Consider the following 17751-nt stretch of genomic DNA (forward strand, 5'->3'; position numbering starts at 1 on the left):
ATGTGAGATTTATCAACAGTATTAATGTATTAATGTGTTTACATCTGGTCTGCATGCGTTCAATAAATACAGACTTTATTGGTTCTGCCGGAGGTTCCCTTCCTGTTAAAAGGGAGTTTTTTCCTTCCCACTGTCGCCAGTGTGCTTGCTGAGGATGGGAGATTGAGTTGGACCCAACTCAATCTGTTGGTTTCCTTATATAGACTATTATGAACTGGCTTTCATTATGTTTTTTTTTCCTGTCTGAAAAGCGTCTTGAGATGGCATAGCCATGATTTGATGCTATATGAATAAAACAAAGTTGAAGTTGAAGTTGAAGTATAATCCAGAGCTACGCTCCCTCTTGACAGTTACGCTCCACCAGTGAAGGATGCCTAGCGTTACCAACGCTACGTGGGGTTGAATCTCTAGCCAGACTCTTTTCCTCTGTTGTTCCACGGTGATGTATCAGCCTGCAAAACTCTGTCTGATCTGCAGAGTCCTTATCTGCTTTAAGAGCAAGCTAAGACTCAGCTTTTCACACTTTAGCTCTTCTACTGGTCAGATTCATCCAGCTCTTTGCGACAATTCAGTGCTGAATAAGCTGCGTTCAAGACGATATCATGGGATAAATAGTTTCTCGTGTTTTAACAAAGGGACTATTGTAGGGAGGGGGGATGTAAAAAAGAAAAAATTGATGAGACTGCCTGTAGCCCAACATGGCAGCATTGTGCAGGACTGGACTCACAGCAGCCTGACCAGCACTGATCCACGATGTCCCCTGCTGTCTGATTTCTTGCTTGTGTTGCCCTCACTCTCAGATGTAAGTCACTTTGGAGAAAAACGTCCGCTAAATGACTGTAGAATAAAATATGCACCATTTAAATTCCATTTGTAAGCCGAAGAACATCTTTTTGATTGATTGAAAAAGGCTATTTGAACATAATGAAATCTAAAAACAAAAACAAGAAGAAAAAAAAACATAGAACTAAAAGATAAAACATTCAAAAGGAGTCGGTATAAGCATAAGCTTATATTCCACCCCAGTGATGAGCAATAACAACAATTTTAAACCATAGCAATCCAACATTTTCTTCTCTAGGTTTACAAATGTCTCCCTGATGAAGAGAGAAATTGATCATATTTCACATCTTCTGCTCTCCAGAGTCCTGCAGGACCTCAGCAGCCACGTGGCCAAGGTTCTTGGCTCCTGCGGCCATTTCTATGCTGTGGAGTACCTGTCAGCTGGACACGCCTGGGACCAGAACATCTTCTCCCTGGATGAGGTGGAGGTTTCCGGGCTGCAGGATCAGAACCGAGGCAGGTGGAGCGCCAGGGAGATGGTGCACCGCATCGCGCTGAGCTTCCTGGACATGGTGTGGCACTTTGATAACGACTTCACCCACAAACTGCACCTCTGTGACATCAAACCAGAGAACTTCGCCATCAGGAAGGACCTGACGGTAAAAGATGCTTTTCAGACGTGATTCATCTGCAAAGAGCATCATTCTGCAAACACACACTTATGTTTCTGTCTTCATGAGGACATTCCCTCTGACAGTCCATCCTCTAATCCAGGGGTTTCCAGCTCTGGTCCTCAAGGGCCGCAATCCTGCAGGTCTTTTATTTATCCCTGCTTCAAAACACCTGACTTAAACAAATCAGTCATTGTGTAGAACTTTATTGGCTGTTGGATCCATTTATGGAAGCCAGGTGTGTTGGAGCAGGAATACGTCAAAAACCTGCAAAGCGGCACCTTGAGGACTGACGTTGGGACACCCCTTGCTCTAATCCTCCCTAAATAACCCACCTTAATAAATCCTGATCCACAGTCCTAACAGAAGATTAAAGCAGGCCTCTTTTCTCTAAACTGGACTCAGTTGTAATGTTTCAAACTGGTTTTGATCAACTGCTTTCCAGTTTCCTGTCCTTTAACTTGGGACTTTGGCATCTTTCTCGCTAATTCTAAAACCAGTTGTCAAAACTGATCATCTCCAAGACAAGCTGAGTACACAAGGAGAAGAGTCAGTACTGAACGACAGCAGATGAAAATACGGTGGCCCAGAAGTGAAAACCAAAAGTACAAATTAAAGAAACACAACAACAGATTTGAAAATTTCTATATTAATTATAAGCAGACCCACAAATTAAAACATGCAAAATAAATAAATAAAAAACACAACCACAAAGTGAAAATGACAAATTTAAAAACAACATGAATGTACCGGAAAAGGAGGTATATAACAGTTTGAGAAATATGAGAAATTTCTTTTTGTGTGTGTGTCTTGTCCAGCATTTAAGTCGGCAGAATGATAGTCTGAATGCTGCATTCTGCTGAGCACATTTAGTTTGATAGATAGATAGATAGATAGATAGATAGATAGATAGATAGATAGATAGATAGATAGATAGATAGATAGATAGATAGATACTTTATTCATCCCCAGGAGGAAAATTCAACAGTTCTTTTAAAAAGAAAGATAAATAAATTAAATTAAAGATTAATAATCAACAGTCTAATTGCGGCTGGAATGAAGGACTTTCTCAACCTCTCAGTCCTGCATCGAAGAGAGATCCGTCTCTCACTGCAGCTGCTCCTCTGTCCTGCCACAGTGTTTTGGAGGTGATGTTTATTTTGTATCCAAAATACCCTGAAGTTTTCTCCAGGGAAGAGAGAGAGAGAGAAGGAAAGAATGCCAGAGAGAACAACCTACATACATATACATAAGCACGCGTACACACCACCCTATACAAACACATATACATACACCTATACACATAGGAGTCATGTTCTCCCTGCAGGAGGACGAAACCATTAACTGTCAGGAGAAACAGAAATTAACAAGAACATACAGAGTGGAACGTGTTCAGAGAGGAGTGATCATGCCAATGAGGCGCTGCCCACACAAAGGCGAGAGGATGGCCAGGAGAACACCGAGACCCGGCAGCTGGCGGCTGTCCCCAAGCACAGATCCCAACAACCCCACCACGGAGCCAGCTATGCACCCACCCAGGAGGTGGCGGATGGGGACCCCAGCCAAAGCCCCACACAGTCAGGGGGAACATGCCCCAGCGGGCCTGGACCAGCAAAGCCCGGCACTCATGTTGCCCACCGACCTTTTCCAGTAGCTTTGTGTAGTTGTGCTTTTTAATTTGTTGTTGTCAATTTTGTGTATTGTGTGCTTTTTAATTTTTCATTCATTCATTCATTTTCTGAACCGCTTAATCCAATTCAGGGTTGCGGGGAAGCTGGAGCCTATCCCAGCTGGCTTTGGGCAACAGGCAGGGTACACCCTGGACAGCTCGCCAGTCCATCGCAGGGTGATTTTTAATTTTTCATTTTACAAAATTTGTCATTGTCATTTTAATATGTTGTTGTGGTTGGAACTTCAGGGCCACCGTACAAACAGGATCTGAACGTGCTGTCCTGAAGAAACAGGAACAAATCCAATAAAGACCTCAACCGGGACCTGAGAGGTCAGACTTAGGTTCAGTTCGCTTACTGTTCATGCAGAGTGAGAACAACAACAACTAAGCAACAACACAAATACTAAAAGAAAATAAACACATAATACAAATAAAAAACAAAATATAAAGTGGCCAGCAGTTAAAAAAATTAAGCAATAAAAAAAAAAAACAATGCAGAAGATAAACAATAAATATTGGATAAGGCTCTGTGACAGACTGACAACCTGTCCAGGTGTACTTGCCTCCCGCCTGATAATTACTGGATAAGACCCCAGCTTCCCCACAACCCTGAATAAGTGGTATAGAAAATGGATGGATGATCCAGTAGGAGTGGGACATGGCATTATATGAGGATGCCAGGCGGATATGGCTTATCCATCTATTGTCTGAAGCCTCATCAGAAATGGTTTCCATAGAAACGTGGCTGTCATGAAGCCATTTCAGGAAAGACAAGGCTGAAGTACGTCACATGACAGCAACAGGTCTGATAGGAAGATGAAAAAGTTGCTCAGACCAAATATTCACTTTGAGCCTGTTTTTTAACTCATTCTCTGGATTTATGATGAATTTTGCATCTTTCAGTAAATCATTGCAACCGTTTCCTGTTTTTCTGGAATTACTGAAAGACACAAATCTGGATCATGACTTTTGGCCTAACTGTAGGCGTCTTTCACAAGCCATTTAGTTATTTCTAGATGTTTAATGCAGAGCGGTAATTCCTTTCAACTTAACTTTAACTTAACTTCCCAGAAACATGCAATTCAGCCTTGTTTTCTCATAACTGGGAACTTTTTAGAAGTAAAGAAGCTGCTGCAGGATTAAAAAAACAAAGAAAAGAAAGCAAACAAAGACATCCGGATGCCTGGAAATCAAGGTCATATGTAAAGTTTTCCATGAGCTAAAAACAAACATAATTTTCATCTTAAACTCAGACTTAATGAGTCTGTAATCAAACTTCTGAAAACTGATGGATTATCAGCATTATATCAGAGTTAACTGCCAGAGTTTGCTTGTTTTGGTGGCTGCCAAAGCAAACTGGACGTTGTGTGTTTTCGTCCAGTTAAACATGCAAAGTTTTCATTCCTCATCAGCCGTGTTTCAAACTGCGGCAATAATTACAACAGAAATGTAAATGATTCTGCCTGTCAGCCACCTGATTACTGAAAAATGAGGCGTTAAAGAAAAACAAACCACTAAATGAGGCGTTTGTTTCCAAACCAGAGGCGTGTTATTGGTTTCATTGTACATAAAGTCAGAACTCCCACATAGAAAAAAGGCTTCTGCAGCAGCTTTTTGTATATTTCAATGACTTAATTCCTTTTTATGAGGATTAAAATGCCATCAGCAAGTCAGGATGTGAGTTTGTGCTTTTACAATGACCACAAGGTGAAGTGAATTTGCAGATTATGTCAGTAAGTCCTTCACATGTAAGTAAAAGAGGACAGTTAGATGTTTTTACAGTGAAGGAACTTGTTTGAACAGCTTCCTTTTATTTTTTAAAGTTGGTTAAATCTTGTCTTGTTGTCAGCAGGGCGTTTTCTTTCAGTGCTTTGGCAGTTTCAGCAAACACATAACCGGATTTATGTCCGGTAACTTCCTGCTAGAGATCAGACCTGGAACAACGAAAAGAATCCTGCAGACCCGGCTGGACCAGTTTCTGAAAACTGACTATTTAAAAAGATAATTCGGATTTGATTTGAGGTCAGGGCCACAACACCTGAGCTGAAAGTCAGCTGCCAAACAATCCATCACTTTCACATCATTTAGCTGGTGAGTCGTTATCAGTTCTATTTCCTCCTTGTGACTCATCACACTAAAGCCTGTTACATACTACACGAGACGCAAGAACTGAGTTCTTGTTCTCGAGGCTGCAAGAACAAGAAAAAACGTCTTGTTCGGCAGGTCCATACATACTCCACAAGAAGCACGTCTGCAGCGGGGTGGGATCACTGCGGGGGGTGATGTCTGCTTTATCTGCAATGAACCAGGTTGTTACCTCCGCCGCGGAGGTTGTTTTCCCCGGCGTCTTTTTGCTCAAGATAACTTAAGAGGTTACGGAGGGATTTTATAAATATTTCAAGAGTTGTTGCAAATGTAAAAATGAAGAAGTGATTAAATTCTGGTGGTGATCAGGATCACCGTTTGGATCCAGGAATGTTTTAAAAGGATTCTTAAACATTGTGCTTGGTGGAGGTTTCCGCTCTCCGAGTTTCTAGTTTCATATTTAACGAGCAGCTTCGTCCGCGGCAGGGCGGGTCGTGCACGCGGCTGGGTCCGAGTGTTTTAATGCCACATGTAAAAATGTTCGTACTTCCTCACCACCTCGATGAGCTGTTTTAGCAAAACAATCCATTTTGCCGGCAACAGTAAAAACACGGAAGCAGCAACTCCGCTTCATGCTTTCTCCGTGTTAACCACGCCCACCTCCAATGTCCAACCAATCACACGATACTTCTCGCAGCCCTTCAAGAAAAAAGTTCTGCCAGCCCGGTGTGTCAAGAACTGTCCTCAAACACGTCCACGAGAACAAAATGACGTCATTTTCTTCTCGGAGCCTCGAGAACAAGAAAAAAGTTTCTCGCTTCTCGTGGAGTATGGAACAGGCTTAAGAAAATAGCAACAGAATAATGTTTTTCTTTTCCTTATTTTGTCTTGTTTGGATGATAATCTTTTTTATTTTTTTTAACTAAAATCGTTGAGATAATAAATAACAGTCCCAATAGAAAAATAGTCAAAACATGAAACAGTAATAACACTTTTGGCCTTTCATACTCAAACCTGGTATGAAAAGCGGTGCAGGCCGGTTTATTTCAATCAAACTTACTGCAAACATTTGCTCTAGCAGAGAAGAAGAGAAACCAAAAGGCTTTACAGTGATAATGAATTGGTTTAAACGGATACCGTGTAACTTTCAGCCACGATGGGCGCTAACACCTGTAGCTTCCCACAGGCCACACGACGCTGTCACAAAATGATTCCATTTCCATCAGTGTTTAGTGTTTCCAGACAACTTTGATTAACTGATAGCAAAGTAATTATGATTAGGAATTAAGGAATTTATCAAAATATTCTCCAACAGGCTCCAAGGAGCCTCTGAAATGTCACGTTAGCTTTGGTCTGGAGCAGGTTAGCTTCTGCTAGCTGCATTTAGCTTCTACTAAACAACAATATAAAGACAAAAATACAACATTCTGCAGCTCAGCCGACAGCTTGCTGACATAGTTCTGAATAAACACTGAAAGATGTGAAAAAGTTCTCATTCTGCTACGTTTGCACAACAAGCAAAGAGCTAGCTTAGCAGTCTGGTGGCACTAAAACAAAGAGTTTTACATCCACGCTGTTCTTTCATCAGACTCCAACCAGCAAATTCTTTACCAAGGTCTGTCCTCTGGAGCGATTCCTTCCATGCTTTCTCTTTCTGGCCTCCTCAGACCCCGTTTTCACCTTCGATCAAACATGACAAACTTTGGTTGGAAGAGGAAGAAAAAGCAGTCCTCTGTGTTCATAGAGTCGGGGGGGCATAAAGCATAGCACTGTGGTTTCTGAAGATCGCAGCCGCCTTGGAGCGCTGACACACATCAAACTCTGTGTACTGACCCCAGAAATGATCCATTATGTCTCACATTAAGCTGATGTTTGGGTCAGAAGTCACACAAGGTCCCTTTAAATTATACAGGATCTTGTTTGTAATCTGTAAAGTACCGAGATTAAATCTGTGAACTGGTGCTTTATCAAGATCGTATAAGATGTTCTTTATCAATCAAGGACATTCAGTTGCAGAGAAAAAATGATAAATAAGCAGATAAGGACATGATAGCAGTAGCGCAATAAGAATGTTAAAGCATAAGTAGCCGTGTAGCCAGTAAGTCAGACAAAACACAAATATTTCACATTTTATAAACTCTACATTTCACTTTTACTTCATAGTAACAATAAAGCGGCCATCATACTCGCTCCGTCACAAAGAGGTGGTGGAGGTGTGGACCCAGAATGCAGAGACGGGAGCCTGGGATGCAGAATCAAGAGGCTAAACTAAACTGAAAACAGGAAGGTTGAAACTAAAGGCATGGAGAAACAAACACAGGAGACTAAGGGCAAACTAACACATGAAGCAAAAATGTGAAGCTAACAAAATGAACCAGCTAGTGGGAACAGAAACCGAGGTCCATAAATACTGGGAAACCAAAACACAAGCGAGATGGAAGAACGCATTGAGTCCAGGTGTACTGGATGAATAGCAGGCAAAACCGGAAACAAGACAAAAGGGAGCTAAACAGGGAAAACTACAAAATAAACCAGAACTAAAAAAGTCCAAACCATGAGACAGACATGGTTAGAAAACTGTAGGTCACATCGTCATGGATACGCAGTTTAACTGGTGGCATCTTGTAAAGCAACACCAGGCCGGATGGCTCTGCTGCTGAAAGTACTTCCTGTTCAGCTGTTTTCGGACCAAAACACACCTGGTTTCTGTCAAAAGGAGTGTCTTCCAGAGGGTAAAACACACATGTTGTCATTCCTATTTTATCTTACAGTCTCACGTTGTCTTTCAGCGAGGAAGCAGGAAAACATTTAAGTGAAAACACTACTTTCTGGAGAAACTATTCCCTGCAATTCCTCCCACCCTTACAAACCAAACCCACCCAACGTAGGCAGGTACGTCAATTATGCCCGTGTAAGAGTACAAATCATTTCTCCGGTCCACTGGTCAGGAATATGTCCTGTCAAAAAGGGGTGGTGGACGTGGACCCAATGCAGAATCTGGAGGCAGGAAGGCTGAATGTAGATGTTTATTTCCAAAGAAAAAAACTTGACACAGGAACACAGGAAGCTAACAAAATGAACCAACAATGAGGAACAGAAACCAAAAGGAATAAATCCACAGGAACAAAACGAGACACAGGAGAAGTGAATGAACGAAATGAGACAGGTGAACTAATGAACAGGTAACCAGGCATGAGAGAACTAAACAAGGAAAAGTACAAACTAAAACAGGAAACCAGAACTAAGATACAAAACACACATCATGACAGTGTCCGTGTCTTTCTGACTTGATGAAACGATGTTTGTCCTGCGACAGGCACTAATGTAGAAGTTTTCCTTCCTTCCTGGCTGAAACTGTTCTGGTAAAACATGAAAAATGCTGAAAAGAGTCTGATTCCTTGAAGTTTCTCACATTTCCACCAACAACGAAACGAGAACCAAGAACGCTCTTCTCTTTGTTCGACACAAACATCAGGGATGTTGGGATGGAAGCAGATGTTTATACCGGAACAGTGTGAATGGTTTGGGCTTCCAGACTGGCCTTCCTACATGCTTTCTGTCAGGTTTGTTGGACACCGTGTCCTCTGTCTCCCGCAGGTGGTGGCGATTGACGTGGACATGGCGTTCTTCGAGCCGAAGATGAGGGACATCCTGGAGCAGAACTGCAGCAGCGACGACGACTGCAACTTCTTCGACTGCTCGTCCAGGTGTGATCCGGTCAAACGCAGGTGCAGCCCCCACCGCAGCAACAGCAACCTGCAGGTGAGGCGCGCTGGACTCAGCCATCATTTACACTCAGAGTTTATTTAAAAAAGGTGAAGATTTTTGTTCTTCAGGTAAGAAAAACTTAAATCTGCTTTATGCTTTGGACGTGTTGCTGCAGAAAATGCGTCTCCGTTATGCATCCAAACACTTCATGTCTTTACTGAGTCTGTCCCACAATGCTGAAGAATTCAGAGCAATCAGTCTTTCACAGCTTTTAATTATCCGTGTGCAGAAAGGAATGAAGGTGGAATGATAATTACTGCTCGGCGGAGAGGAGGACGAACCCGCAGGCCTGATGAGAGCCGCTGATGAAGAGGGCTCTGAAAAACATCTTTAATCTTTTTTTTTTCTTTCAAGATACTTGAAACATTCGCAGTTTCACCTGCAGACACTTTTTTGTGCAGAAGAAACTTTTGCTGTCAGTCTGAGATCTGTGTGTTTTAACAGATGCATTAAATTTAAGTTAAATAATCACTTTAACTAATGATATTATTTTAAATTATTTATCATTTTAAAATCTCACAAATTATTTAAATTTTGAGTGAAATAATAATATAACATCTAAAATAAAATCTAATAATAAAAATAATACATAATGCTTTCACCTTCTATATATAACAAATAAGAGGTCATTCATGCATAAAACTTCACATTTTATTTACACTTTAGGAGCTTAGTAATAGTTGAAAGTGAAAGTATTTTATTTTATTTAGTTGTTTAGATAAATAAATCAAATAACACAAAAATGTTTTCTGATGATTTCAGGAAAATATAAAAAATTATTTAGTTGTTTAGTTTTTTCTTCTTGTTTCTTTTTGTTGATTTTAATGAATCAAAGTGAGATAATTAGGAAGAATATTGACCTCATATCAGCAATCATCTATTTTTCATTGCACAGACAACATGTTACAGACATGAAAGTTCAGTTTTCATGTTACAGTGTTGATTGATGAAAAAACTGAATGATTTCTATTCTCATGTTACGATGGTGGGACTTTATTCATTTTCATAACCGCTAGCGAGGAGCCTCGAGTCGATCCCAGCAATCATCAGGCGAGGGGCGGGTACCACTGCGGCTCCACGCCAGTGGTGGGGTTTAGTCTTCAGTTTGCTTAAAAAAAACAAAACAAAAAAAACCACACAAAGTTTCCACAGCAAAGCAGGAATTATTTTGAGTTCATCGATTATTTATTATAAGTACTGTAAACTTGAAATAATCGTGTTGAAAATCAAATAAAAATACATTGTAATTCATATTAAATGTTTAAATTTAAACAAAAATTTAAAATGTATGTAAAATTTAGGTTTCTTCTACAAACTTGTGCTGCAAAGTAGGATTTATGAAGTTAATAAAAGTTTTACAAAGTAAAATCAGTTAGTTAATTGTACTCTTTCAGTCTGTGAAGCAATGAGCTTTTTTTTTTATTTTTTATTAATCATTTATTTATTTTAAGTAAAGCCCTCTTAGAGTTTACACTGTTTAAATGAACATGGAAGCACGTTAAAGTGCAAAAATCTATTCTTATTTACAAAGTATGGAAAAAATATTTTAGAAATTTTTTAAATAGAATAAATTTTTTGTTTTGTGGCTGCAGTATTTTATTTCATGCCTATTAATTTATGTCTAGATGGATTAAAAAAAAAGGAGAGAAAAATTGTTTCAGGCTTGATTAAAAAACAACAATAATGAACTTATTCAGATAAACTTGCATATTAACAGCAGTTACAACAAAATTATTAGAGTTCATTTCTTAATATTATCTTCTTTTGCATTAAGTTTTATTTTCTTGCTGCCGTCATCATTTTCTTAAATGTTTATATTGTTTTGGGGGCCGTGAACTAACTTCATCTCAGAGACATTAGCATCAGTCAATGCTTTGTCAGAAGAAGTTTAAAAAAACCCCAAAATTCATCCAAATGACAATAAAGCAGATGTAAACTACAAGCATGCAGAAATAAAGGGAACTGATTTAATCTCAGCTTTACTTTCACAGTTTTTTTTTATTATAAAATTAAGTTATGTTATTTTCCCAATGAGTCAAACAGAGAAAAAAATCATTAAAAAGCCAAATTATTAAAGCCAAAAATGTACTATTTAGTATTTAGTTTTACCTTATTATTAATATTATTCGAACCTTGAATTTCCCCTTGGGGATGAATAAAGTATTCTCGTATCTTATTATTTTGCTTCTTTGCCTTATTACTAATTATTCATATCCAGTATGGAACTAAAGAGCTCATTTCATCTTTCTGTAATAAACAAGAAATATTTGACTAAATATCAAACACTTTAAGGGTGGCTTAATTCAAAGAGAAAAAAAATACTTTTTAATTGAAGTGTTTTTACCATCTAATTTATCTTCAGTAAGGAACAAATCATATAAGATTTATAACCACAGATATTTCAATTCACATAAACTTTATTTGGTGTCAAAACACTTTCAACTTTAACTTTTTCACATGCATGTTCTTATTATCATTATTCATCAATTAATTTGTTTTAATCATCATCAGTATTTTGATAAACAAAAGTAAATTAAAATCAACATTTGATTTTAGGACATGTAACAGATCTGTCTATAGTAAAATATAATATAATATAATATAATATAATATAATATAATATAATATAATATAATATAATATAATATAATATAATATATTTGGTAAATCTGAATAAAAAGAAAATCAACACTACACAAAACATGCATTTACAAGACTTACATTAAGCTACTGTCAACATTTAAAAATAAAATTTATTACTAAGAATGTATTTAGCGACAAGTTTTAATGAGAAAAACAAAATAAAGAAAAAAGTATTATTTTATTACCTGAAATAATAAAAATAACTCATGTGAGACTCTACGAATAAGTTTTAGTCCGTCGTACTTGAGGCGAAAGTCCGGGATACAAAAAACTGAGCCGTACATCCTCATCACCACCACAATCGCCGTGACAACGGCTGGACCTCCTCTCATCACCCTGCCAGGTCCCGTATCACATGTCTCATGATACCAGATACTTTCATTCATCAGAGAAGATGGAAGGAAGCTGTTTTTCTTCAGGTGACGACTGCAGGTGACACACAAACACGGCAGCATCTGATGCTCAAACGAAGACTCTTGTTTCAGCTGCAAACAGTCACCAGATGCATTGAGCAGCAAAAAACATTAAAATGTACACAAAGAGTTACAAAAAGATGGAAAATAAAACCGTAAAGACCGACTGGAGGGGGAACCACAGGGGAAAAGGTGGAGAAGTTAAACGAAAAGAAAACAACCAAAAGAAAAGAAGAGTTAAATGAAAAGACAACAACAACACAGAGGTTAAAGGCAGAAAAGTAGACATTCTTTTTAAACAAAAGAAGTAAGAAGGAAGAAAGAGGAAAAGAGGAAAGGAAAATGAAGATGAGAAGATCTGTCATGATGACATGACGATGACACACTGCTCTCCTATTGGCTGATCCGAGGCTCCACAGGTGTCTCCGCAGGTCGACCTGTGATGACCCTCCGCCTGCCTGTCACCGCCTCAGAGAAAGAAATCTTTGTTTTCTTAACTGTGTGTGTGTGTTTGTTCTGTGTTGTGTGTGTTTGCTGATGAAAAACAAGGCATCGTCTGCATAAAGACGAAACAATCCGGTTTTCTGTTCTTTTCTTTCTCGTCTTTTATTTTCTCCTGAACGTTTCACTTCTCTTTCACCCCTTTCATCCTTTCCCACTGATAGTGTTTCCTCACTTTTCCCCCCAGATGACCGCTTCATGTGATCAAGTCTCTGCTGTTTTCTTCTTTTTGTCTTACTTTCCAGGAGAGAGCTTTGTAACCCTCCTCCTCTTTCTACATCTTCATTGAGCACTTCTGCTTCTTTTTCTCTGCAGGTGATCTGTGAGAAAATATTCAGGCCTTGGTTTTCTCCCACACTGCTTGGGGCCAAAGCAGGGCTCCCGCTGCAGGTATCTATTATCCTCTTCAGTCACATTTTTCTGCAGTTTTGTGCATCTTAATTTTGTGATTTTACTGTTATTGTTTATATTAAAATAAAAGTTTCAACCTGACAGCAACTTAATTTTTCTCTTATAGGAAACTTTATCATTTAATTAAACTTTTTCTTTATGATAAATTATCTTATTAACAACCTTCAGACTTGTCAGTTATTTCAAGCTTTTTTTTTCTAACTTTTCAGAGAAAAGGTGTGTACAATGAAGAAGATCATCACTGATTAAATTCCTAATTTAAACATGAAAACACATGAAAACAAACTTCTTCCAACAATTTCTTAGGGTTAGATATTAAAGGGTTAACCCTTAGGTCACAACAATTTTCCACTCTTTAAGAGCATCACGGGAGAAAAAGCCCTCTTCCTCAATTTATTGATAAAAAATATTGTAGATTTAAAAATGTTTCCACTTTTTTTTAATTGTTCAATCACCTTATTCTGATACATAAACAAATAAAATGGAGCTCCTTAATTAACCTAAAATGAATAATGATATTGATTTGGAGCTTAAATCAAATCATGCAAAATGCAGAAAATAATTATTTTTTATAGTTTTCTTTTCATAAAACCAGTGACATCAATTAATAAATAGTGTTTTACAGGATTAAAATATTTTCAAGAATTACATATTTGATAGTTTTGATTATGAGTGAAGTTGATTGAATGATTTTCATTTAATAAAATGTGTAAAATAATAGCAGTTTCAAGACAATTTAGCTAACCTGGAAGGGTCCCCTGTGTCCTGTTCACCTTTAAAAACTGAAATAAGAATTTCAAACTACTCAAGAGAAACACTTTCTGATAAATTGTTTTCTCTTATGTGTAACACCACCAAAATGGTGACCAGGAATTGAGGAAGAAATCATTTGAGGGAAAAAAAAAGTCCCTCTGTGAGGGAAAGTGTTACAGCAACTGACCGGTGTCTGAGTTGTGTCATCTTTCATGTGAGTTTCATCAGTTTAAACAAAAACTTGTGGTGTTCCTCTGGGTTCCTGTCTAGAGCCGCTTTTATTTACCACAACTTCTTCTGTTGTTTGAACAGATAGAGTTGCAGCAAGCAGTGCAGGAGTGCTCCGAAACGGAGGGAGGTGAGGACAAGACTGAAGAAGACAGAGGAGGCAGGGACGTACATCAGCATCTCGTCAGCATCCTGAACCGCCTCCTTCAGGAAGGTGGAGAATCAGGAGAGAGAGTGGGGTCCTGGGAGGGGAAAGAACACGTCCACACTGCACTGAACTTCTAAGAACATGAAGAGCAGACTAACAGAGGCCAGAAAGTCCCTAAAAAACTGCCTGAAGCTTTTCCCATGGTGTGGAAGCAGGGTTTACACTGGGAACTCCTTTTCAGCAGCTGATTGTGGCCAAATGACTGAGGAGAAGCTGGTTTCACTGAGCCACAGTTCAAACCAGCAGGATGGAGTCATATGATACTGTGGTCAGTGTCTTAGACAATGTGGACCATCCTGTCCGTGTCATTGCAGCCTGGATCTGTTTGTATTTTTATCATGCTAATGATTTGCCATATATTGAAGAATAACGCAAAATAAACTGCTCAAACTAAAAGCTTTTCTCCAAAAGTCCCCCAATCAAATGAAATCTCCACTTGATAAATTAATCTGTTTGTTGTGAATAACTTTAAGCCAAACAAGGAAAAGCTGTGATCTGAGTGCATTCAGAAGGAGATTGAACTGGACTTAGACTCAGCTCACCAACACCTCAAGTGTCCTCCTCAGCAGAATCTGTTATTGATCCAAAACACTTGGATCCTCTCAGATGTTTTATTCTTACTCAAGCGGCAACCCATGGCAGTTAAAGTGAAGACAATGTGGAAGAGCATAAAACTGCAGTTCCCCCTTCATCCACTAGGGGCTGCAAAACAGAGCGAATCCCCATAGACTCTCGTTAAAAAGACCAATTTCACAACAAAAATAAACATTTTTACAGCCTGGTTCAAAAATCCATTTTCAGTTCAATAGGTCGGGTTTACCTTCATGACAACTGTGGGGGGAATGAATTTTTTTCTAACTCTCCCATTTAAAAGTCATTTAATCTCAAAATTCGGCATATTTAGGGGCGTTTCCTTTTGATTGACAGACACCCGATCTCTCGCTTCAAATAAGAAGAATGCAGAACAACCGCGGTTTTTAGCTGGTTAACAACGTGACTTAGCTTTAGCCCACTTACCTTCGTTAGCTGGTTAGCTCCTGTTATCTCCGGGTTAGCTCAGTTAGCTCTTAGCTGCAGAAAGCTCGGAGTTCACTCGATGTCAATCATCCACCATGACGTGACCCACAGCCTCCCTCTCAGCTCCACCTCTTTGCTCATATTTGTATTTTTCGGGCAAGACGACGCGCATACCCCTACCAAGATGGCGCTGGTAGGAACCGCCCACGGAGACGTTACGGAGGCTATGCCGATCTTTTTAAATACAGTCTATGTTCTTACTTGAAGCAGAACTTGGGAAACTTGAGAAGATATATGCTGGAAAAAATACAGCTCCTCCCCTTCCCTCTCTGCTGTGCCTCAGCTCTTCATACCCCCTCCTTGCATAACTATCCTCGGATATGATGGGTTATTGCAAACTAGTAGAGAAGTCAGTTTAATTTAGCAAATTAGTTCTTTTAAATGACCAAGTTTTGCTTTAAACAGTCAGTCTCAGTGAGATTAAAACATAATTTTCTCATTTGAAGAGAAACTGGTAAACAAACAAAGTACTGTATATAAGTAGAAATGACAAAAATGATGCAAGTAGAACAAATATTTTCAGTCAGTCTCTTAGGTTTGCAGGTTCTAACTCTTCACTTCATCATTTTAGACTGATTTCAATTTTTAAAGGCAGATAATGAAATTGCACCAGTGAAGCTGCTAACTGAATTTTCTTTTTTCTTTTTTTAATAACTTGCATCTAATTTCAATTAATTTTATTTTAATCACAGTTTATTGATAATAACAGTTTACAGAATTCATGGCTTATGCATGTAATGTTTGAAATTACTAAAAGAGTCATTTTAATACATGATCTTATGAGGTGGTTAATTATTTTATGCTAGCTTAGTTTAGCTTAGCTTAGCTTAAAAACTAGAAATGGGAGAAACACCATAAATCAGGGGTTCCTGCAAGCAAATCCATTGTTCTCTAAATTAATATGATGCTTTGTTTCTTTAATTGAAAATAATCATTTGCTCGTTATTGGTGGTTGTTAGCCAGGTATATGAAAGACTGATCCACCATATGCCAGTGACAGATTTGGAAGAAAACAAATAAATAAAATAAATCAACAACAAATGTTGTTTTTACTTTTGGGTCTCTTTGTTTTCATGTTGTTTCAGATTTTTTAAGTAAGCCTTAATGCATAGGAATGAGTTAAATCAGCAAGAAGATCCTGTAAATAGAGTACATTTTAGTGTTATTTGCACCACATGTTCAAATCATATTGATATTAAAGGCTCTCCTGGATTCATGTTTGAGTGTTTTGCTTCCCACTGTTAAATTGTTTATCAGTAACAAACAGGCAGTGCTGACATGTCTTCCATCTGGGTCATGTTGATACCACCATGTTTTATGAAGTTACTGATGATTCCTTGTGAAGCCAATGTGAAGCAGGTACCAGAGGTTGTGGATGTAATACTGAGAAGTTTCTGCTTCCTGATCAACCTAGTCTAACGTCATGTACTAATGTTTTGGTCTTGACTCATAACGTTTAGTCATTTTCTCAGTAAAATCATAAGTAACTACTAGCTGTTCATTCATACAAATTGTTGAATTCATGTACAAATAAAACCAGCTTTAGGGAAGCACAATGTGACCTTAAAAACATGTGTCTCAGACTAATTTGTAACACAGACACATTTATTATGTACATTCCTGTGGATATTTTTGCCCAGTAGTGTCTTTAGATTGAAAAACGAAATTTTACAGTTTTTTTTCCATTTCACCTCATCATTTCACAGCAGCATTTTTGTTTTACAGCACTGTGTCGTACGGCAGCAACAGGATATCAACACACTGAAGATGCATTTCGGCTGATTGAGCAAAAAGACACAAGGATATGTATGAAAAGGACAGAGACTAAGATTACAACATCAGGCTGACTTTTACTGGCTGGAGAGAACTCACAGGACAATTAGGATGCAAAATGGATGCAAATTTAGTTGTCATTAGATCTTCCAAAGTTCAGTGCTACTTTGAGGATGCGTATCTTCCAGCCTTTCTGATCCTTGTGTGTTTGTTCGTAAAGTTCACTTTGTTTAGGAAGATGTGAAAATGTAACTGAGGAAGCCATTTCTGGACCACCAGCAAGCGTAGGGCTCAGTTCACGTCAAGTGAACCAAATGCAGGAAGTGGATGACAATCCAAATGGCATTGTGGGTAAGCACAACTAAAACATATCCACTTACAGGATGATCACCAGTTGTGGCCTCGAGGCCTCTTGGATTGATGTGGAATGAGAATGTGATACATTTTCTAAAAGAAATATTATCAACCAAGACTGCTAGGATTTGTTTTGCTCTTATGTAGTCCAAACAGAGATTCTGCATTCAGCCAGTGGTTCTCACAGTGGGGGGGAGGGGTCGCAAGATAATTGTAATAAATATATAAACAGCCCATACTTATCAAGTAAACCTCTTTTTTTTTTTTTTTTTTTTTTTTTTACCAGGGTGGTACTTCAACAACTCAATAAAAATCCAACTTTGATGTTATCTTAGTGAGACAAGCTGACTGGCATGACATGTAGGCATCTTTCCACAGTGGTGAACCACCAAAAAATACTCTATCCTCATT

At 38.5% G+C, this 17751-nt stretch overlaps 1 protein-coding gene across 6 annotated transcripts in view; it reads left to right on the forward strand.

Moving 5' to 3' along the window:
• The window catches only part of dipk1c (divergent protein kinase domain 1C), a 55882-nt gene extending 39467 nt beyond the window's left edge, over positions 1 to 16415 (forward strand). For all 6 annotated transcript variants that reach the window (XM_079260201.1, XM_079260205.1, XM_079260202.1 and 3 more), the window contains 4 exons: positions 1145 to 1442; positions 8809 to 8973; positions 12852 to 12926; positions 14013 to 16415. In XM_079260201.1, coding sequence (XP_079116327.1) covers positions 1145 to 1442; positions 8809 to 8973; positions 12852 to 12926; positions 14013 to 14213 — 739 coding nt within the window. In that variant the 3' untranslated portion in view covers positions 14214 to 16415. The remainder of the gene's footprint in view (positions 1 to 1144; positions 1443 to 8808; positions 8974 to 12851; positions 12927 to 14012) is intronic.
• The last annotated feature ends 1336 nt before the right edge of the window (positions 16416 to 17751 follow it).

This window comes from Telmatherina bonti (genome assembly GCF_933228915.1).
Source record: "Telmatherina bonti genome assembly, chromosome: 20".
NCBI classification, from domain to species: Eukaryota; Metazoa; Chordata; class Actinopteri; order Atheriniformes; family Telmatherinidae; genus Telmatherina; species Telmatherina bonti.